At 45.4% G+C, this 22,441-nt stretch overlaps 1 protein-coding gene across 5 annotated transcripts in view; it reads left to right on the forward strand.

Annotated features, from left to right (window-relative positions):
• DOCK8 (dedicator of cytokinesis 8) overlaps positions 1–22,441 on the forward strand; it is a 176,049-nt gene that overhangs the window by 51,559 nt on the left and 102,049 nt on the right. For all 5 annotated transcript variants that reach the window (XM_040449418.1, XM_040449421.1, XM_040449422.1 and 2 more), the window contains exons 11-13: positions 1,330–1,466; positions 4,826–4,919; positions 5,667–5,829. In XM_040449418.1, coding sequence (XP_040305352.1) covers positions 1,330–1,466; positions 4,826–4,919; positions 5,667–5,829 — 394 coding nt within the window. The remainder of the gene's footprint in view (positions 1–1,329; positions 1,467–4,825; positions 4,920–5,666; positions 5,830–22,441) is intronic.

A 22,441-nucleotide genomic window follows, 5' to 3' on the forward strand; every position in this document is an offset into this window, starting at 1 on the left:
TGTGTGTGTGTGTGTGTGTGTGTGTGTGTGTGTGTGTGTGTGTGTGTTTAATGCCAACTTCTATGTAGATCCAGGTAGCCTTACCTGAAAGAATGATGCATAGACTTTAGAGGGCACCATGAAGTAGGTGATTCAGGCATAGGGTTTGCTGAGTCCTCAGTAATCTCCAGGTCAAGGATAAATTAACCTAACGTCAGAGGCTGTTTCCTAAGAAGTAATTGGGAGGTGCGGTGTATTATACCGGGGCAGTGTGGCAAATGCAGGCGGGCAGTGGAGGCACTAAGCGCCTCACAGCATCACAGCAAGAATTAAGGGTACGAGAATATTCGAAGAGGGGGTGTGGCAACATTAGCGTTCCCAACAATTGGACCATTCACAACAGAACCCCTTAATTTTGCAGTACAGAAGCAACAAGATCCCCCTAAATCACAAACGGGGGTAACACATAACTAGGCAGAGTACCAGGGTCTGAGCCGAGGTGTGGGCGTGACTCAGGGTTCTACTCCCTGTTAGACGGGTCAGCCAGGGAGCCCGGCTCCACTGCCCGGGGCTCACAGGGAGTGCGGAAGAAAGCCCAGATTCAGAACGTACATGAGCCAACCCTAGCATGTTTGGGTCACAGTCCCAAATGCATTCAGGGGCATTCTTATACATGGCTCTCCCAACGGAGGGCGAGTGTAAAAATAAAACGAAATCAAACACTGTTGGCTCAATAACGCTCATCTGCAGACCCAGCCCTGGCCACAGTTTGGCCCTTGCAGGGAGGCCGACCCTGAGCTCCACGTGGGAGGGGACCGCGGCTGCTCGTGGCTTCTCCACTCAGGTCACAGGAGGACTAGGGACCCCAACCGGGGGACTGAGAAAAGTAAGGCCAGTGGAGGGAAATTTTCATTCAAAACAACGATGGTCATGTTCAGTGTTCTGGCATAGTGACTTTGAACATCTCTTTTATGTACATTGAGACTAAGGTAACATTGTACGTCAACTACACTTCAATAATACCTTCTTGGGGTGCCTGAGTGACTCAGTCGGTTAAGCGTCCAACTCTGGCTCAGGTCGTGATCTCATGGTGCATGAGTTCAAGCCCCGTGTCAGGCTCTATGCTGACAGCTCAGAGCCTGGAGCCTGCTTCTGCTTCTGTGTCTCCCTCTCTCGCTGCCCCTCCCCTCCCCCTCCCCCGCATTCTGTCTCTCTCTCAAAAATAAACATTAAAAAAAAATTTTAAAAATACATTCTTAAAAACCTATCTTTTACATGATAAAGTTGATGACTTCCGTGTATTCAAACAGAAAGGCATATGCTTTCGAATGATGATTGTTTTCCTTACAGGGAGAAGTTCCGTGGGGGAGCGGAGAACTTTGTCCCAATCTAGAAGGCTTTCTGAAAGAGCCCTCTCCTTGGAGGAAAATGGGGTCGGATCCAACTTCAAGGCCACCCCCATGACCATTAACAGCTTTTTCAAGCAGGTATCTCTTCACGTGACAGTGTGTCTGGATTTCTCCCCACGACGGCCTGGGTGTTGGAGCCCAAAGGGGGAGGTATACGTAATGATTAGGGGAGCATGTTAGTTAACCTCGTCAAACCTCAGTTTTGTTACCTGCGGAACAGGAAGGGCGGTGCTTGTTTCTTGGGGCAGTTGGGAGTGTTCGATGACACGAGGTGTGTAAAGCTCTTCACGCGGTGACCGGGATACAGCAAGTGGTGGCTCATTTGATTGACGGAAGGATTCATTCCCACTAATGCAAACTCTCCTATTTGAATTCTCACGGTCAGTTCATCTATGAGGCTATGAAAACTCTCCGGTGGAAACATCCCTTTCCCCCTTGGTCTTGGGGTTTCCTGGCCCAGCTGTTGTCCCTCTCGCTCCTGTTCCATGCGCAGGCTTTCCACGTTTCTGCCATATTTGTTTGCTCATAGAGGGGTGACCATTGCAGATAGTGCTTTTTATTAGCTCAATAGACATTGAGGTCATGTAAAAACCACAGGATCTCTTAGAGTAATCAACTTCATAGAGACAGAAAGTAGAACGATGGCTACCAGATGCTGGAGGAGGAGAGGAATGGAGAGTTGTTGTTTAATAGACACAGAAACCTTCGGTTTTGGAAGATGAAGGAATTCTGGAGATTGGTTGCCCAACACCGTAAATGTACTAACGCTAATAACTGTCCACTAAAAAATGGTCAAGATGGTAAGGTTCATATTATGTGCATTTGTTTCTGTTTGGGATATCCCCCTTCCCATTGTATTGCTTTGGTTGGGGTGGGGGCCAGAGTATCTAACTGACATTTCTCATCTGTACCTGGGAATAAGACCCACCTGCCTACTTTCCCGAGCCTTTGAATTTTTTTTTTTCAACGTTTATTTATTTTTGGGACAGAGAGAGACAGAGCATGAACGGGGGAGGGGCAGAGAGAGAGGGACACACAGAATCGGAAACAGGCTCCAGGCTCTGAGCCATCAGCCCAGAGCCTGACGCGGGGCTCGAACTCACGGACCGTGAGATCGTGACCTGGCTGAAGTCGGACGCTTAACCGACTGCGCCACCCAGGCGCCCCATCCCGAGCCTTTGGATTAGCGCTCTTGCCCTTGAATCCTTGAACCCTTAGCAGAATACCTGTCTCATGTAGGCACCTGGAGAGTAGTATCGACACTTAGTCTTCTTAATCAAGGCACATGTGAAGAAAATGATAGGAAGAAGATGGAAAGATGCTTTCTCTATCTTCAAATCTTTGGAGAAGGAAGGAACCTTACTCTGTATTGTTCCAGAGAATAAGGCACGCAGGAGTGGATTTAAGTTACTGGGAGAGAAACCTTTGGCCTGGATTTCTATTAGTCACACAGACTTCCTAAGAAGGTAGTAGAAGGATTGTTGAGAGGCTGGGAACAATAGGTCGGGAGGAGTAGAGAAGGAATTTTTTTTTTCCCCTTGTAAAAGGTGTCTTTATTTTATTACACTCCTCTTTCATTCAGTCATCTGATCTAATTGCAGATTTATGATCAGTCTTTTGTTTCTTGTCCGTGAAGTGTCCCTAGAAGGAATTTTTTTAATGTTTATTTTTGAGAGAGAGAGAAAGAGAGAGAGAGAGAGAGAGAGAGAGAGAGAGAGAGAGAGAGAGGGAGAGAGGATGAGGGGGCGGGGAGGAGCAGAGAGAGAGAGGGAGACACAGAATCAGAAGCAGGCTCCATGCTCTGAGCTGGCAGCACAGAGCCCGATGCGGAGTTCGAACTCAGGAACCACGAGATCATGACCTGAGCTGAAGTCAGACGCTTAACGAACTAAGCCATCCAGGCGCCCCAGAAGCAAATTTTTAATTGTCTGTCTTAGCCTGTGACAGACCAAATGGACAAATCAATCTGCAGAATGGCATCATTTATCCAACACTACACCCAGAAGCACTCTTCTGAGCCCTGTTAATATTAAGTACACTCCTGTATTCCTCCCAAGTAATCCTTTGAGGTAGGATCTATTATTATCCCATTTTACCAACAAAGAAACAAGCCCAGAGAATGCAAAGTCAGGGTATAAAAGAACCAAATAAGGTAATTGATAAGGCATATCAAATTGAAGTGCTTAAATCTCTACCCTGATAACAATGAATGCACCTTCTTTTAAACTTTGCACAGAGCTTTATTTTATTTTATTTTATTATTTGTTTATTTTTTTCATGGTAAGCACACTCCTTAATCCCCATCACCTACTTCACCCCTCCTCCCACCCCTCTCCCCTCTGGTAACCATCAGTTTGTTCTCTAGAGTTAAGAGTTTATGTCTTGGTTTTCCTCTCTCTTTTTTCCCCCTGTTTTCATTTGTTTCATTTCTTAAATTCCATGTGAATGAAATTGTGTGATATTTCTCTTTCTCTGACTGACTTTGCTTAGCATTGTTCTCTCTGACTCCATCCATGTTGTTGCAAATGGCAAGATTTCATTCTGTTTCATGGCTGCGTAATATTCCATTGTATATATATACCACATCTTCTTTATCCATTCATCTTTTGATCCACATCTTTTGATGTGCATTTCCCTGATGATGAGTGATGTTGAGCATCTTTTCATGTGTCTGTTGGCCATCTGGATGTCTTCTTCAGAGAAATGCCTGTTCTATGTCTTCTGCCCATTTTTAAATTGGGTTAGTTGTTTCTTGGGTATTGAGTTGTGTCAGTTCTTTATGTATTTTGGATACTAACCCTTTATCAGATATGTCATTTGGAAAGATCTTCTCCCATTCAGTATAGCTTGCCTTATAGTTTTGTTGATTGTTTCCTTCATTGTGCAGAAGCTTTTTATTTTAATATAGTCCTAAGTTTGCTTTTATTTCCATAGCCTCAGGAAACATTACGTAGAAAAATGTTGCTATGGCCAGTGTCAGTGAAATTACTACCTGTGATTTTTTTGGGGGATTTTTATGGTTTCAAGTCTCACATTTAGGTCTTTAATTTTAGTTTGCTTTTGTGTATGGTGTAAGAAAGTGGCCTGGTTTCATTCTTTTGCGTTTAGCTGTCCAGTTTTCCCAACACCATTTGTTGAAGGAACTGTCTCTTTCCCATTGTATATTCATTCCTCCTTTGTTGAAGATGTATTGACCATAGAATTGTGGGTTTGTTTCTGGGTTTTCTGGGTTTCTCTTCTATTCCATTGCTATATGGGCCTGAGAAGGAATATTTCACAAGAGGTTGAACTAAATTATTTCAGCATTGGCTGCAACCCTAATTTCTATGAAAGTGTGTTAGAATAAAACTTAAAGATCAAAATCTTCCTGGAAATCGTTGGCCCCTACCCAGGAGCCCATGGTGCATTCTTGCTAACCCTAACTTCTCTTTTTGCAGGAGGGGGATCGCCTTAGTGATGAAGACTTATTCAAGTTTTTGGCTGACTACAAAAGATCTTCCTCCTTACAGAGAAGAGTCAAGTCAATTCCAGGTATGGATGGCTTGTCTTTTCCTCTCTAGCTTTGCCAGAGCCATTTATGAGTAGACACATTACTTGTCTGATGCTACAGTTTATAAAATAATGTTTGCTAAATGAGATGTGGCATTTTTCCATAGGAGTTCAGAGTCTGACTTGGTCTACTTTTTTTGAAAATCTGTTTCTATTTCTATTTCTGTTTCTACTTCTCTATTTCTATTTTTACTTCTATTTCCGGAACATCATACTCTAGATCTGGTGTCTCGGATAATCAGATAATTGAACAGAGGAGCCTCTTTATCAAATAAAATATTGTACAGAACTCGTAGTTTAAAAAGAAAAGTGAAACTGAGCTGCCTTGGTAGAAGATGAGAGCATCTTCCTTATTAGCAATTTGATAGTTCCTGAGGCACTTCTGCAGCACCCTGGGGTACCAGGGAACCCAGTTTGAAAACCACCAGTAGTCACGTGTGTGTGTGTGCTATATTATAGTGTGGTAGCTTTGAAAGGAAGTTTAAAGATCCATTTCTACTCCTTGTACAATTTCTTGCTTTTTAATTTCTAGAAACTGAATCTCAAAAGTGGTCATTGCATGATCTTTCTCCAACTATGAGAAATTAGCTGAGAATTCCAAAATTCTTACACTCCCACAACTTATCCCCCTTTTTTTTTTAATAAAAGAAATATAGTATAACAGTCTTTCTTGACTTCCGTGGAACATGACAGCGTCTTGACTGAAACAGTTCTGTTTTCCCTCTGTAGGCTTGCTCAGACTGGAAATTTCTCCAGCTCCAGAGATCATCAACTGCTGTCTGACTCCTGAAATGCTGCCAGTGAAACCTTTTCCTGAAAACCGGACGCGTCCCCACAAAGAGATTTTGGAATTTCCAATCCGGGAAGTCTATGTCCCCCATACTGTGTACAGGTAAGAAACTAAGGCTCGTGGAAAACCTTGGAACCCACATGTAGAGTTTTGTTTGGAGAATGCGCTCATTATCCTTCAACTGATCTTCTCAACTTCCTTAAGTTTGGGGGAAAATGAAATAGGATGCTTACATAACTACGGATAATTGTTAGATCAGTTTCTAAAAGTGGTGTATCTAATTTTATTTAACAGCGTGTTACATCATAGTTGGAATTTGGGATTACAGTGGACATATTCCTTCCAGAAAGGAAATAATCCTGCTAGTCATTACCTTGGTATTTTATACATACAGAAGGACATATTAGGGAGACCAGTGTGACCAAAAATGTTCTCATTGTCTGAAAGAAAGCTTTTTAGCTCAAGACCCGCTCTGTCCAGTAACATTTATAGCAGTGATAGAAATCTTCATTACGTGTGCTCCCCAATACAATAGCCACTAACCACGTGTGGCTGTTCGGCATTTGAATTGGGGTGCGTGCAATGGAAGAATTGAAATTTTGATTTTATTTAACTTTATTAATTTCACTTTAAGTTCAAATGGTTGCACGTGGCTGATGGCTACCATATTGGACGTCACGGAACTAGACGGTAAAAACCTAACAAGTTAGGCTGCCTCGGTTTCTTAGAGTGCCTTCTCAGGGGGCTGGGGTGGGGAAGCTTGTCAACACACATCTTCCAAAGCCATTGCTGCTCATATATATTAGTTTTTATCTTGAGAAAAAAACTTAAATGCAGGGGAAAATGTTAGAACAGGTGCCTTTCCTCTACCATCTAGAAATGACATTTGTTGTTTCTTGTATTTTATATACATACACATGTACATTCTTACTGGTTATATTGAAGCCTCCTTTATCCCCAGCCTCAAGTCCCAGACTTCTACCTTGCCTCCCAAATGCCGTTGTTAACCATGAACTTGGATGGGTTCTTTCCTCTATTTTCTCTGGTTTGAGACACACACCCATATACATACATGTACCTGTGGACCCTGAATGATATTATTTTTATATTCATTTTAAATGTACCTAAATAGCTTTATACTCTGTGTTACCCTATACTTTCATACAGCAGTATGAGTTTTCTTCTCTATTATTGTGGATTCATGAATTTTATTGATGTGGTGGGTTGCACTCCATTACAATCATTATCCTGTATAGTTACTCAGTTTGTCACACAGATCACCAAGGGGAAGTCCTTAACAGCTTGTGTTTTAGAAATATTAATATAGATTCATATAGCATTTATTTTTTAACGTCTATTGATTTTGAGAGAGTGTGCATGCACCTGCATGAGTGGGGAAGGGGCAGAGAGAGAATTAGAGACAGAATCCCAAGCAGGTTTTATATTGTCAGTGCAGAGCCCCATGTGGGGCTCGATCCCATGAACTGCGAGATCATGACCTGAGCTGAAATCAGGAATCAGAAGCTTAACCGACTGAGCCACCCAGGTGCCCCTATGTAGCATTTAGTCATTCTTTTTAACTGCTGTATAGTATTCCTTTGTGTGAAGATGCCATATTTTACTTATCCATTTCCTGTTTTTCTATTAATAGATATTTCTGGGGTTTTATTTTCCAATTTGGGGCTCTTACAAACCCTATGCAAGGTGAAAATTTTTGCGTTTGTCTCTCTGTGCACATGTGTGAAAGTGTCCCTAAGCAACGTCCCTTAAAGTGAAATTACTGGGTCACCAGTGATACACATTTTCAGCTTTTTTCATACTGCCCCTTGTTTCCAAAACTGTACCAGCACGCAATCCTTCCAGCAGGACAAGTGGGCTGATTCCCCAGACCCTCATGCATATTTGCCAGTATGACGTGTGTGTATGTGGGACTGAAACACAAAGAATTTCAAAACTCACCCAGTTCCCACCCCCACCCTCACATTTCTAGATGCGCAAAATTGAGACCCAGAGAAGGTGAGTGATTCATTGAGGCCAAAAATTACGGAAAGGAATATAAACAAGCATCCGCTCAGTTTGAAATGAGTCTCTTCATGGGGTGCCTAGTGGCTTAGTCAGTTAAGCGTCTGACTTCAGCTCAGGTCATGATCTCACGGTTCGTGAGTTCGAGCCCCGCATCAGGCTCTGTGCTGACAGCTCAGAGCCTGGAGCCTGCCTCCAATTCTGTGTTTCCCCCTCTCTCTGCCCCTCCCCTGCTCACACTCTGTCTCTCAAAAATGAATAAACATGAAAAAAAAAATGAGCCTCTTCCTTTCAGTACCAGTAAAGTCCACGCAGTCATTTCTCTACCTCATCCTTTCTAAAGCAGCTCTCTGTGGTGTTTTCTCATTCCCTAAATACAAACCCAGCCCCAGTCCCTCTCCTTAGATAAGTATTTCTGGGTTAGTGGTTTCAGCTCCCCACCCCCTAGGGGGAGATGAAGGCATGAAAATGTTTGCTTGTGGAGACTGTGTTTGTATCTTTTTAGAAACTTTATCCTACCTTTGGAAAAGGAAATGCTTGTGGCGGAATAAACTTGCATCAAATGAATTCTTAGCTTGTCCTCAGCCCTTAATCACCCAGGGGAGGCATTTACAACTCTTTCTACTCCTTGCTGCAAACATGCTGCCTTAATGACATCACAGCGGGACTCAGAATGCATTAGTGCACCTGATGATTCAAGGGATGGAGGGGTACTAACCAGGACAAGTCCGGACAGATTTCTCTGAACCCGACTTGGCATCAGGAGAAACGGACCCGCAGGTGCCCAGTGAAGGCGCGCCAAGGCCAGCCCATTAGGAACCAGGTCTCTCGTTTTCCTTCAACGCCTTCTCTTGGCTCCTAGGCCAAGAGCTAGACTTTCTAGCTTGTCTAAGGAAGGAGCGTTACAGTGAACTTGGCTCAGAACCTCTTAGTGGGGAAACATCAAGGAATTTGGAGAGCTTCTTGTCCAAATCTTTAGAGTGGTTTCAGTTAGGCTGGTCTTAGCAGCAACCTGGCCCTGGACGAATCTTCTCCCTTCCTGTATCTCCCTCCCATTTCACAAAATAGAAATGGAAGCCTCGGGTTAGGTCTCAACAGCGGGTCAGATCAGTGAGCGGACTGTTGGCCTTTGCTGACCCACTCTTCTCATTTCTGTCAAAATCCGCACCCCCCCCACCCCACCCCCGCCTTTTGTTCCGTCTCATCTCCTTATACCTCAGGAAACTCACAACTTTGTGGCTTTTCTATCCCCTTCCCCTCTGGTCAAAGTGTCCCTAAGCAAGGATCTCTAAACCTGTTTACAGTATGGGATCAACAGTGGGTTTGTCCTAAAGCCTTATCTCTCCTGAGAGTCTTATCATGTAACAGGGACAGCAGTTTATCTTTCTTTTTGAAAAGTTTTCCTTTGACTTAGTGGGATTCTGGATACCATCCTAAGGGTTTGGCATTGGGGAACTCGCCCTGTTGACATTGCTGTTTCCAGGTCTCTGATCCTGGTCACAGCTGCATCCATCTACCAAAAGCAAACAAATGAAGATTAAAATTTCCAGAGCCGGTAAATTCAGGCATAATGCTTTGTTTTACGGAGGGTTGACCTCATGAATTTGAAATAATGGCTTCGCTTGTCAAAGTTCGATCTACCTGGAACGTGGGGAGAGTGCGTCTTGTGGGTCAGGCAGGGAATGCCCGAAGGTATCACATCCAGCATTTGAATTTCAAATTTGTGTAATTTTCACCTAAACTGCAGAGCTCCCTTGGCGGAGGGAACTATTGCGTGGATCTAATGACAGATGGAAATTTCCTGGCCTTGAATGTGAGTGGTGGCCGGAGTCACACATATTACAGGTCTGTAATAAGGGTGAGGCTTCTAGTGAACACCGTGTGAGTAGAACTCAGTAGAACTTATTTTTTTACCTGTCTTAAAGGAGCATCTGCCATGGAGCCTCAAACAGAATCGGTTTAGGATAGGCTGAAACTGACTTCCTGTCCTCAGTCCCCGCCCCCATCCTTCCTACCCCCTCGTTCAGGGTCACCACCTCATCTCTTCTCTGTGGATGCCACCGTGGTGCCTCTGCCTTATTCAGATTGATTTCAGGAGGAATCTGCATGAACTGTAGGAACACTACCCTGGGTTCCAGCAATATCCCCCTGAGCCAAAGCGGGTCGGTCACGTGTAAAATAAACATTCTAAGGGAGGAGGTGAACTTGGAGCCAGAAGTGCTATTCCCAGGAGCGGCCGGTGTCTTCCAGACCAGGGGCCTTGGCCCCTGTGGGCCCCGTGCTCAGGTACAGGCGTGGAGGCTTGTCCCGCAAGCCTCGTTCCCTGCCACAGACCCAGGCCGGGCCCTTTGCAGCGTCGCCAGCAGGACAATGATGATTGTGAAGAACATCGGGGAAAATGAGGTTGGTAAACAGGATTATCCAAATCTGAGTTTGGCACCCCTTTCTCCACGGCCAGATGAAGAGAACACCAGTTGTTAGGCCAGAAACATGTTTGAGCCCACTCCTGGCTCATTTCCCAGGGACGCCCAGCAGCTGGTAACGGGGACACCAGCTGCTGCCTTCCGGTGGGGGCACGGGGGGGGGGGGGGGGGGGGGGAGCAGGGCTGTCGCCAAGGCCCAGCGTGACCTTTCAGGACGTCTCCTTCTGCAGCCGCCACGGGGGTGTGTGCGGAGATCACAGGTGCTGAGGTTGTAATGAGCTTGTTAATCTCCTCGCCGTCCCTTTAGCTGGTGATTATATCAGAGAAAGCCACATAAAGTGCGTTTTCATCTCTTAGCCCGGCCCCCAGAAGCCTCTGAGGTCTTTTCATCCAATTAGCTGACTTGCAGCGGACGACCGTGCTTGCCGAGAACAAGTGTATCAGTTAGAACATGATTTCTTTGATGGATAATGAGCTGTTTGCAGGCCTCCTCCTATTTAGCTGAATGTTCTCAGACCGGCCGTCTGCATTCCCAAGGTTCGCCTGATGTCTGGTTGAACAGGGAGGTGCCTCCCATATCACAGGGAGGGGGTCTGAAAACGACCGGCAGACCTGTGTTGCACAGAGATACAAAGAAGGGCGTAGGTAGAAGAAATGTGGGAGCAGATCCTGCATGGGTGTCTGGAAGGTAAAATGCAGCGAATACGATTTATAAGGAAAGGAATGAACCAGAAGTAATTCTGGATGAGAGGGTCAAGAAGGAGCTGGGCCATGGTGAGTGGACGGTGTCCTTGAGAGAGACTTTTATTTGGTCCAGGGAAGGGGACTCCCAATCTGAGCTCAGCCGGCCGTACGTCCGGACTGGACGTTTTCAGCACTGTGTCCTGAGGCTGGGGGTGTCTCAGGGTCCACTGCGGGGAATTATTCTATGCGCTACCAAAGCAAGCACAGTGGGAAATTAATAACACAGTACCGGGGCGCCTGGGTGGTTCGGTGGGTTAAGCGTCCGACTTCAGCTCAGGTCATGATCTCGTGGCTCATGAGTTCGAGCCCCGCGTCGGGCTCTGTGCTGACACCTCGGAGCCTGGAGCCTGCTTCGGATTCTGTGTCTTCCTGTCTCTCTGCCCCTACCTTACTCACACTCTGTCTCTCTCAAAAATAAATATTTAAAAATTAAAAAAAAAAAAAAGTGCAAATGCCCAGCCCCCACTGGGAGACCCCCTGGAGAGGACCAGGCAACTCCATCTACCTGACTTGGGAAGCAATCCCAACATACCCTGGGGTATCAGGTGAGGTGAATTTGGCAAAGAGAAAGTCCTGGTTTATCAAGACGCTGCAACACAGCGGGAAACCTCTCCACATGGGGACAGTATTTTTATAGCATAGCCCAGATGCTTCCAGCACTCCAGCATTCCTGCTAATTAATAATTGGTGGTTTCTGATGTGATTGGCCCTGATGTAAATCACTATCAAACAATACCTTCCTTAAATAACTGTCGAAATGACAACTCCCCATTCTTGTTTCTTGAGTCGTTTGAGTTTTACTTATTTTGGAACACGTAGCCTATTCTAATGGTTCACAATTACTAAAGTACAAAAATGCAGAGTGAAAATTCTCTCACACTCCTAACTTCTAGCCATCCAATTGCCTGCCTTTGGGACACCCTTTTAAAGACGTGTGTGTGTGTTTATATCTATTTGTTTTTATTCTTTTATTTATTCTATCAATATTGAGTACCTACAGTGTGCCAGGCCCTTTTCTAAACACTAGAGAAAAACTGGTGAACAAAATAGATGAAAATCGTGTAAATTCTACCGTTCAGTCCTGTTTTTGGCCCATGGAAACGACCATTGTTATTAGTATGTATCCTTCTGGGGAGAAACAGTATCTGTACGAGCCAATATAGCCCTGGTGTTTTTCCCTTCACAAGGGCAAGTATAGCAAAATCTTCACCCCGTTCTGTACCTCGATTTCTCGTTGAATACCGTATTGGGGAGAGCACTGCTGTGTGAATACATAGAACTGCCTCCTTTTTTTTTTTTTTACAGCTGCACTGAGTCTCATTCAGATGGATCATGATTTATTTAGCGCATGATCCTGAGCATCTAAGATGTTGCCAATCTTTTGTAACAAATGATGTTACAGTGAAAACAAACCTTCTATAACTTTTCACACCTGTGCAAGCCTGTTTATTGGCTAAATTCCTGCTTGTCACCCTTTCAAGGGATCTTTAAAGAACTCTAGCAGAGTTGTTTAGCCTGAAAACCCAGTCCTTGGTTTTTACTAGTCTTAGCAAGCAGTTGCTTGTGGAATATGGGGTTTATTATAAACTAGCATTTCATTTGGAACAATAGTGCCACACAGGCAAAAAGCGAAGTGAATTCCTGGTGCCTGAATTGTCCAGACACTTAAGTCCCCGCGCTTGACTTTGCTGTGGCAAGTTGGTCTGAAGAGTAAATTGGGAACAGTCTCACCTTCCCGATGCCTTGCTCCAAAACTCAGGTGTCCTCCTTCTTTTTGGAATGAAAATCAGGAGGGAGCCAGTTAGCTAAGATGGCTTACCAACAAGTGCAAGTTTTGCAAAGCCAGCCTGCCACCACAATATTCAGCCACTTGAGGGCACAATTTGCTCACTTTCTAGGTGTAGACACACCTAGTTATTTTTTCCATTTCAAAGTAGATGGAGTCTTGATTTATAAAAGCAAAACACTTTTTTTTTTTTTTTTTTTTTTTTTTTTTTTGCTCTTGAAGCACAGGACCAAGAAAAACTGGAAAGTATCCCCATGTCCCGGAAGGTGGCTATTGTCATTTTTTGCAGAGACAAGTATTCTAACCTGTCAACATCTGCCTTCTTTCCTTAGTCATGACCTTAGAAATCTGGCACGTTTCGAATCACTATGTTGTGCATCTAAAACTTAGGTAACATCATGTGTCCACTCTACTCAGAAAAAATTGTTTTAAAGAAAGGACGTGAGTGAAACAGTAATGAACTAGTGTCACAGAGGTTCTGTGTTCGGAAATGTCACTGATGCCACATGTCACAGCCCCACATTTGTCTCTGGTTTATAGTCATTCCTTTTGTGTCCACTAAGTGTTAGTATGAGCGTCCTACTGAAAGATCCCATTCCGTGCACTGAACGATGGTGAAAGTCATTTTTCCTTTGGATCCTTCATACAGCGCTCGGCAGACAGGCTGGTGCAGCGTCCTGTTTGGACACAGACGGGCAGCGTAAGGTGGATGGAACAGAAGCATCAGGGAAATGGTTACGAAAGTGAGACCCATCTGGGCCCACATTTGATGATGATGATGATGGTGATGTTGAGCAGTCAGCCCAGATTAGAAGGAGCCTCCTAAAATCCGAAAAGCCTGGTTTCTTTGATTTCTAGACTCTTGTTATTTCTTTTATTATTATTTTCACATGCGTTCTTTGAAGTGGCTTGTCCTCTGATGACATATCCTTCAGAGAATTGTTCCCTCTTACTTCCTGCATTGTGCAGGGGGACCGTGCAGGGGGAAACATCTTCCCTCCTCTGTAGCTTTTTCACCCTCAGTTCTGACTTTGTTGTGTACTTGATACATGATCTAAAGGTACAGGTTCATCCACTCTCCACCAGACATGTTTGGCCATCTCTAAAGCAGAGGTATTTAAAAAAAAATTATTTATGTTTATTTATTTTTGAGAGAGAGAGACAGAGTGTGAACGGGGGAGGGGCAGAGAGAGAGGGAGACCCAGAATCTGAAACAGGCTCCGGGCTCTGAGCTGACAGCACAGAGCCCGACACGGGGCTTGAACTCATGAATGGTGAGATCATGATCTGAGCCGAAGGCAGCCGCTTAACCTGATTGAGCCACCCGCCACCCAGGGACCCCTAAAGCAGAGGTATTTTAACAGCCCTCCATAATAATGGACGTCCTGTGCTTTCTGGGCCTCAGACCTCACCCTTGGCCTTTCTCAGCAGAAGTCACAATGCCCTGAGGCCAAATATTAGATGCTGTGTTAGGGTCTTCCCAGGGGACAACGTGGGTACCGGTTGGGACAAGGCTGGCTAGCCCCATAACACAAAGTGAAATATATTTTATTTCAAATTTTACTGATTTAGATTCAGCTATTTACTGATAGGTAAGCAGGGAAGGACTGAGAGTTCCAGTGTGATGTAATTTTTGAAAATTATACAGTCGGATTTCATGGATATTTACCACTGAAAAAATGAATTTCATGTACCCACCAACCTAAATACCAAAAAGGTTATAAAACCAAAAATGTGCCCGTTCCACCTCATTTGTTTTATGTTCTTTGTTTGACAACCTTCAGGAGGTAAACTGGGACCCATGCAGCTGTGTAGAAATAGCCATCTTCTAGTTCACTAAGGATGACAGTCGAGGAATTCAACTTCCTGGCTCATTTGAATGGTTTTAAAGAGATTTCCATGCCTTGGGCTAAGAATTAGACATTTAGCAATAAGAACATCTCAAAGCTCATGTCTCAGCTTTTCCTAGAGTTTCTGTTTTTCTTTTTAATTACTTATTTATTTTGAGGGGAGAGGGGCAGAGAGATAGGGAGAGGTAATCCCAAGAAGGCTCTACGCAGACAGATCCCAGGAACCGTGAGATTGTGACTTGAGCCGAAAGGAGGAGCCAGTGGCTTAACCTGCTGAGCCGCCCAGGTGCCCGAGCTTCAGGTTTTAAAACCTTCACACCTGTGCTTCCTTTTGGCCCTGGCCACTTTTTTTTTTTTTTAATTTTTTTAACGTTTATTTATTTTTGAGACAGGGAGAGACAGAGCTGGAACGAGGGAGGGTGAGAGAGAGAGAGGGAGACACAGAATCTGAAACAGGTTCCAGGCTCTGAGCCGTCAGCACAGAGCCTGACGTGGGGCTCGAACTCACGGACCGTGAGATCATGACCTGAGCCGAAGTCGGACGCTTAACCGACTGAGCCACGTAGGCGCCCCTGGCCACTTTCTTCTTGAGGGTGACATGGGTGGTGTTTTTTCTCTCATCAGGGTCCCAAGACCAGCGCAACAGCCTTTCTGAGATCCCTTCTTGGGTCCAAAGACAAGAAGCAGACCAGTTTCTTCATCCTGTGGCTAGATTTACATCGCTGCCATGTCGGGCTGCCAGTTCACACCCCCTGGGGACACACACACACACACACACACACACACACACACTGTACTCCATTTCACCTTTGAGAAAATTGAGAAAGAGACAAACCCAGAAACCTTGGCTCCTCCCACGCTCGGAGTTCTGTTCTCTCTCGTCCTCATGCATCACCAGCCTTTACATATCCCGGTTGCAAAACTTTTTACTTCACCATCGTTGAGCCGCATGCTGCCAAAGGACACATCACCCAGGACACTTGGGTGCTGCTGTAATTCTCCCGTAACATCAGTGAGACGTTCCTAGTGAGGAGAGGAAGAGGGAAGGGAGGTGATCCCTTCTCCTGGGATGGACTTTCTCCCGCTGTCCTCACCAGCCAACCCACGCGTGGCGGAGGGGATTGACCGATGGCTGCTTTTGCTTTTGTAAGGAACAAACATCAAATTAGTGGTCTGTCCTGGCTTTGTGAAAAAGCAAACTGAGAACACTTAGGCTCCCCAGGCCCCCTTCCAGCCAATATTTTGACACCGGTAAAACTTCGTTGAGACCAAACCTGAGGAGCAACTTTAATGGGGACAAGTGGGAGGAAGTGTCTTTACCAAACAGGACCATTCAGCCTGGAGGGAGGCTTCTGTGGTGCCAAGGAAAAGTGCCCATGATCACAGTCAAGAGACTCTCGGTTTCCTCATCTGTGAAATGGAATACCTCTGGGATACTTGGGGAGATGAATAGAGACTTCACGCATGAACGTGTTTGTGAAATGTAAACCGCTCTACAATACGCCTCTTAATTGTTTTACTTGTGTTAAGTGTTTGCGTTTAACCTGATCGTAAACTCCTTGAGGGTAGTACGTTGCTCCCTGATTCAGGACCTAACGCTGTTTATGCAAGTGGTGGAACCCGCTCGCTCCCTAAATGCTCTTGGTACTGGCATGTGGGAGGGGTAGAGGCAGATTGGTTTTTAGCTGATTCGCCGGTATTTTGCTCTGGTTGGTGGCATCTGGGAGCCAGCTGTGTCCCTCATGTCTCTAGCACCCCAATTATCTCCTCTGCAAGGCACTGGTACAGCCAGGGTGACTTCCCCAGCTTGCCTTGTGTGGTCTGTCTCTGAGATTCAACTCCAAGCAGGTGCCCGGGGAAGGCATGACTCTCGTGGGAAGGTGTTTTGATGTAATCTCCTCATTGGGGATTGGGTTGGACCTACCACTTGGATTGGAAGACATCAGTCTTCCCATAGTCTTGTTTCAGAAGGTTAGCCCTGGTCTTGTGAAGGTCAGGAGAGCAGACAGTTGATGACTAACTTTGATACTATGACGGCTGGAAAAGAGGCCCTATTTCTCTCGTGCCCCTGGAGGGGCTCCTTTCTCACCAATCATCGAAAATGAAAGATCGTCTGCAGTTCTTTTAAATGCCGCGAAGCTGGCATTGAAACCGCCCATTGTTAACTCACGTAAAATTTTTTGATATTCCCACTGTTTTCTTCACGGTTTTTCTTCCCTGGTCCTGGAATTCAGGCCAGGCCGTATTTGACGAGTTAGATTCTGTGCGGATGACGTAGCAGACTGTGAGTTTTTAGGATTTATTCAGCAGGCAGGGCCACGTTCAGCGAATGGCATTGACAGAGTGGAATAGAGGGGGGGCTTGTGAAGGGTGGAAAGTTTCCCTCGTGATGTCCAGGGTCTGTTGACGCATCAGGACGGGATGGTGGGCACGCTGTCTGGTAAAGATATTCCAACCAAAGTTCCCGGCCAGCTCGCTAGCGATAGTGAGTGTCAGGCGAACCCTTTCTTTTTGCACGGTACCCATGTAGAGCTTTCCCTTTGAGGATCAGGAACTTGCCAGAAATTTAGCATTTACCTAATACGTGATTCTGTAGACATGTCAGCACCTCCCAGCATTTTCCCTGCTTGATTCGCAGATATTGGGTGTGTGTGGCCATTTGTAGAAGGTCGTGGAGGAAGACACCTGCAGCGGGAGTGATGTTTGATGTTGCTAAGTGTGAACCCCAAGGCGGGTCCGGGGCAGAGGTGGGTGGGGGAGGCCAGACGCACAGCTCTGGAGGTGGTGCCTCCAAAGTCGTTGAGACCCCTACGTGTCCCTCCGAGGTCGCTGATTTTTCCAGGGACTGCGGTAGCTGGTGTGGTCACAGAATCGCTGTAGTACTGAGCACAACGCCACCACGACAGATAAACGAGAGCGGGCCACCTGCTGATTTCATGAGTGTCTTCTCCCAGAGTCACGTTGAAAGGAACCCAAACTCTGGCCTGACAATCCATGTCTCTGGCCAGCAGCCAGGGTGCTAACTCTGTGTGTCTCCAGGGCAAGGAGAGGTGCAGCCCATGACAATGACAATTGCTCCAGCCCTCCTAGTGGTCTGGGGGTGGGCACAGACCATCACACTGGTGATGAGCCTGGAGATTGAGAACTCCTCCCTACCCTCCCTCCTCACCCCTGCCTCGGAGCACCATACCTGTCCTTTGAAAAGCTTGCACACCTAGCAGAACTGGTCTCCTTTGAATGATGTTGACACGTTCACCTGGCCACTATGCTGGGGCCACCTGCCACATGCCAGGCACCGTGCTTGGTGCTGAAAGAGACCAGGAGTGACGCCTCTCTTTGGAGGCATAGCCCGGGTCTCCTAAGAGACACCGGAACCACTTAGAAAAATGCCAACCCGCTGACAGCCATGCATGCAACTTTGTCCTACAGCCACCTTGAGATATTTGCAAGTTCCCCCACCTCCAAAACCCAGACAAGCCTCCTCTCTCCCAAGCACCCAAAGCAGGCGTGTGTTTATAGAGGGAGCTGGCGGGGGGGGGGGGCATCGGGACGATTTATGTCTTCATAGACCCCCAACTGCATTACTTTCTTCCCCCACCCAAACCAAGGGATCTGACAATATTACAACCCATCAGAGGGTACCTGGGTGGCTCAGTCCATTGGGTGTCCGACTTCAACTCAGGTCATGATCTCACGGTCCGTGAGTTTGAGCCCCGCATTGGGCTCTGTGCTGACAGCTCAGAGCCTGGAGCCTGCTTTGGATTCTCCCTCTCTCTCTGTCCCTCCCCCACGCAAGCTCGCTCTCTCTCTCTCTCTCTCTCTCTCTGTCTTAAAAATAAATAAACATTAAAAACATCAGGAACGATACAGCAAGTGTTTTAATGAATAGTATTGACTTACTCACTGGCTGGGATTTTTTGTTTTCTTTTTGAAGGGGTGGGGGACTAAATAAAGTCTCTGCCCCAAACCAAAGGAAAAAATAAAAAAGTCAGTTGTAGCCACAGCAGAGATTGGAAAATTTCTGGTATGTGTATGTATTTTTGTCAGCTGGGAAGATTTGTTCTAGGAAAGTATGTGCAAAGCCTGGAAAAAATGTGCTCCTTCTGTGCTTTAAAAGAACATACAAGTTGGTTCATGTTCATCAGCCACGTGACAGTCCTGTCTGGTGGTCTCCTAAAAAATGCAGCCCGGTCCCGATTTTGCCTCAAAACAGTCTTTAAAACCTGAATGTTAAGGCTTTTACAAAGCCAAAGATTATTGAAATGTTTGTTCTGTTTTTAGTTGGGGAAGCTTTCGTTAAAAATTTGCCGTGTTAGGGAAGAAGGAAGGATGTTTGTGGTCAGTACTTCTGGGCATTCTTCTTACCTTTGACCCGACCTGTCACAGCCTGCTGAAGAGACATTAATTAATTCAGGTAATGGAATCAGAAGTAGACCCGAACAAAAATTATTGATGTTTATTTATTTTTAATTTTTTTTAATATTTATTTATTTTTGAGAGAGAGAGAGAGACAGCATGAGTTGGGGAGGGGCAGAGAGAGAGGGAGACACAGAATGTGAAGCAGGCTCCACGCTCCGAGCTGTCAGCACAGAGCCCGACACGGGGCTCGAACCCATGAACCGTGAGATCATGACCTGAGCCGAAATCAGACGCTCAACCAACTGGGCCACCCAGGCATCCCTGATTTATGATGTTAGTAATTCTCTAATTTTTATCCTTAGTTGGAGATTAGATTGATGCCAAAAAGGCTCTTTCAATATTAAGAACCTTATCTGATAGGTTGTCATTATGTTATATTCTTTAGGCCAGGAAGATAACTCTGAGATCCAGTCAAGAGGCAGAAATTTTATAAGGTGTAAAGCAATGTTTAAAGGAATCACATGTTTGGGGCACCTGGGTGGCTCAGTCGGTTGAGCTTCTGACTTTGGCTCAGGTCATGATCTCACAGCTCGTGGGTTCGAGCCCCGTGTCGGGCTCTGTGCTGACCGCTCAGAGCCTGGAGCCTGCTTTGGATTCTGTGTGTGTGTCTCTCTCTCTGTCCCTAACCCACTCGCATTCTGTCTCTGTCTCCCTCAAAAATAAATAAACATTAAGAAAAAATTAAAAAAATAAATAAAGGAATCACGTGTTTAAATGTCAGCAAATACCTGACCTATGCTTTTTAAAACCATATGTTGTCTATTGCTGCAGATTTGCAGCATGAATCAACAAACAGGGGCTCATGGGTGGCTCAGTCGGTTAAACGTATGACTCCTGATTTCAGCTCAGGTCATGTCTCACGGTTTGTGAGATCGAGCCCCACTTCGGGCTCTGCATTGACAGTGAGGAGCCTGCTTAGGATTCTCTTTCTCCCTCTCGATGCCTCTGCATCCCCCCCCCCCCCACCTCTCCCTCTCAAAATAAATAAAAAAACATTTTTTAAAAAAATCAACAGGCCTTCATGATCTCACAGTCCATGTGGTTTGTCCAGGTGTGGCTTAGCTGGGTGCCACTGACTCTGGGCTCTCAAAGGCCACAGTCAAGATGGCAGCTAAGGCTGCGGTCACTCCATGAGTCAGCTAGGGAAGGATTCGCTTCCACGCTCACTCGTGTGGTTGTTGACAGGATTCAGTTCCTCTTGGATTGTAAAGGCTTTAGTTCCTCGCTAGCTATTGGCAAGAGGCCTCCTTGAATATTTTACTGTGTTGGTCTTTCCATTGGGCAGCTTAACAACATGGCAATTGGCTTCCTCAGAATAAGCAGGAGAGAGGTTCTGTGTGTAAGCAAGACAGAAGCCAGAGTCTTTATATAAAACTAACCTCCAAAGTGACATCCTGTGACTTCTGCTGTGTTCTCTTGGTTAGAAACAAGTCACCGGGTCCAGCCCACACTCAAGGGGAGGGTATTACGCAGGGCAAGAATACCAGGAGGCAGGGGTTCCTGGGAGCCATCTTGGAAGCTACTACCCCAGTTTGGAGCAAACTACAAAAGCTGGGGTGCTCCAGTTGTGTGAATTTGAAGGGGTCTAAAGAGGTAGAAAGAGGAGTGACAGAGGGCGGAGTACCCCTGTGGAGGCTGAGGACACCACTTGCCGTGGAGAATCTTCCAGTCAGCCTGGTATGTTTCCAGGACATCTGCAATACATTGCTCCCTAGTAGAAAAACAAGCACTTCTTGACAGATCCTCAAAGGTGAGAAGAGTCTCCATGCCTGCCCCTCAGTAACCCACACTCCAAAAAACAAGTCCGCAATATAGGAAGAAAAAAAAATTTTGTTACGGGGTTTAAAACCAATAATCCCAAGTTTTCTTAGAATCGGTAGTGAGTAATAACCTGAAGCTATACATATGAGGGAGTGTGTTCACTTTTCTGCTTGCCCAGTATGCCAGCACCTCACCCCCACCCTCCCTCACACCCCACCATGCTCTCACCTCCCAAGCATCTGTGAATCTGTGTACTTCTAAAATATATATCAAGTCCTCTGAGTGAAGTTGTAAATGTAGCTGTGGAAGGGTGAGCTGTGCAGGATGTCTGAAATGTATACTGCCAAAGTAGTTCTGTTCCAATCCCGCCCGTGTAGATAACATACATTCTCATTAAATATTTTCTAGTCATCCAAAAAAAAAAAAGAAGAAAAGAAATCATTGAAAATAGGGGCCTAATAAACCAACTGGGGGCTTGATCTATTCAACACATTTCTGAGCCCCCCCCCCCATGGGGGAGTCACAATGAATATCCAAACAACAGACCTGAAAACCACATCATGGGTCCCGTGGGGGTAGCTGGGAGTTAGGAGAGATGCGGTTATCCAGTGAATGTTTTGACTATTTTGTCAGGGTCAAGTTAAGAAGGTTTTAGGATTAAAAAAAATATGTGGAATAAAAAAATTTGGATTTGGGACCTTTCTGTGTTTTGTCACTCCTTGTCATGTGAAGGATCCAGATCCGGATCCAGCTTCACGATTAATAATGACCCCCTGTTCCTTTCCGTCCCCTGTCTCCACTCACACCGACAGTCCATAAATCCAGCCTCTTTGTAAGGAGGAAAGGAATCAAGAAAACGAATTCATACAAAGGTGGGAGTGGATGGTGTTTAAACCTCTTAATATTTGAAATCTAAGCAGTGTTTCAAAAAAAAATATTTGGTAACATGGATATCTTAATTGGTAAAATTTCATTTAGCTCAACAAAGTATGGCTTAAAAAAAATATTTCAAGCAAGCTTGGAGAGAGATTTACTTTTTTCCTAAAGCAGTCAGTTTTCCCAAGCAGGTTTCAAATTTTTATGCGTATTTATGATTCTTTTCAAAGGGAATCTGGTCCAGATAAGACTTGAGATTGTAAATGTCCCAACTTTCCCTTGGGTCTTGTACTGTTGAAAACTAGTTGACTTTTTTTTTTTTAAGTTTATTTCTTTTGAGAGAGAGAGAGAGGGAGAGAGAGACTCCCAAGCAGGCCCCATGCTGTCAGTGCACAGCCTGGCATGGGTCTCGAACCTACAAATGGTGAGAACGTGACCTGAGCCGGAATCAAGAGTCAGATGCTTGACTGACTGAGCCACCCAGGTGCCCCAAAAATCTAATTGACTTTTCTTTTTTTTTTTTTTAAGTGTTTGTTTATTTTTGAGAGAGAGAGAGAGAGAGAGAGAGAGATAGAGCATGAGCAGGGGAGGGGCAGAGAAAGAGACACACACAGAATCTGAAGCAGGCTCCAGGCTCCAAGCTGTCAGCACAGAGCCCAACACAGTGCCAGAACCCATGAACTGGAAGGTCATGATCTGAGCAGAAGTTGGACATTTAACTGACTGAGCCACCCAGGTGCCCGTCTAGTTGACTTTTTTTTCTTTTTTTTCTTTTTTTTTTTTTAATTTTTTTTTTCAACGTTTATTTATTTTTGGGACAGAGAGAGGGCCTG

This window comes from Herpailurus yagouaroundi, unplaced genomic scaffold (assembly GCF_014898765.1).
Source record: "Herpailurus yagouaroundi ecotype Mexico unplaced genomic scaffold, PumYag 199, whole genome shotgun sequence".
Lineage (NCBI taxonomy): Eukaryota > Metazoa > Chordata > Mammalia > Carnivora > Felidae > Herpailurus > Herpailurus yagouaroundi.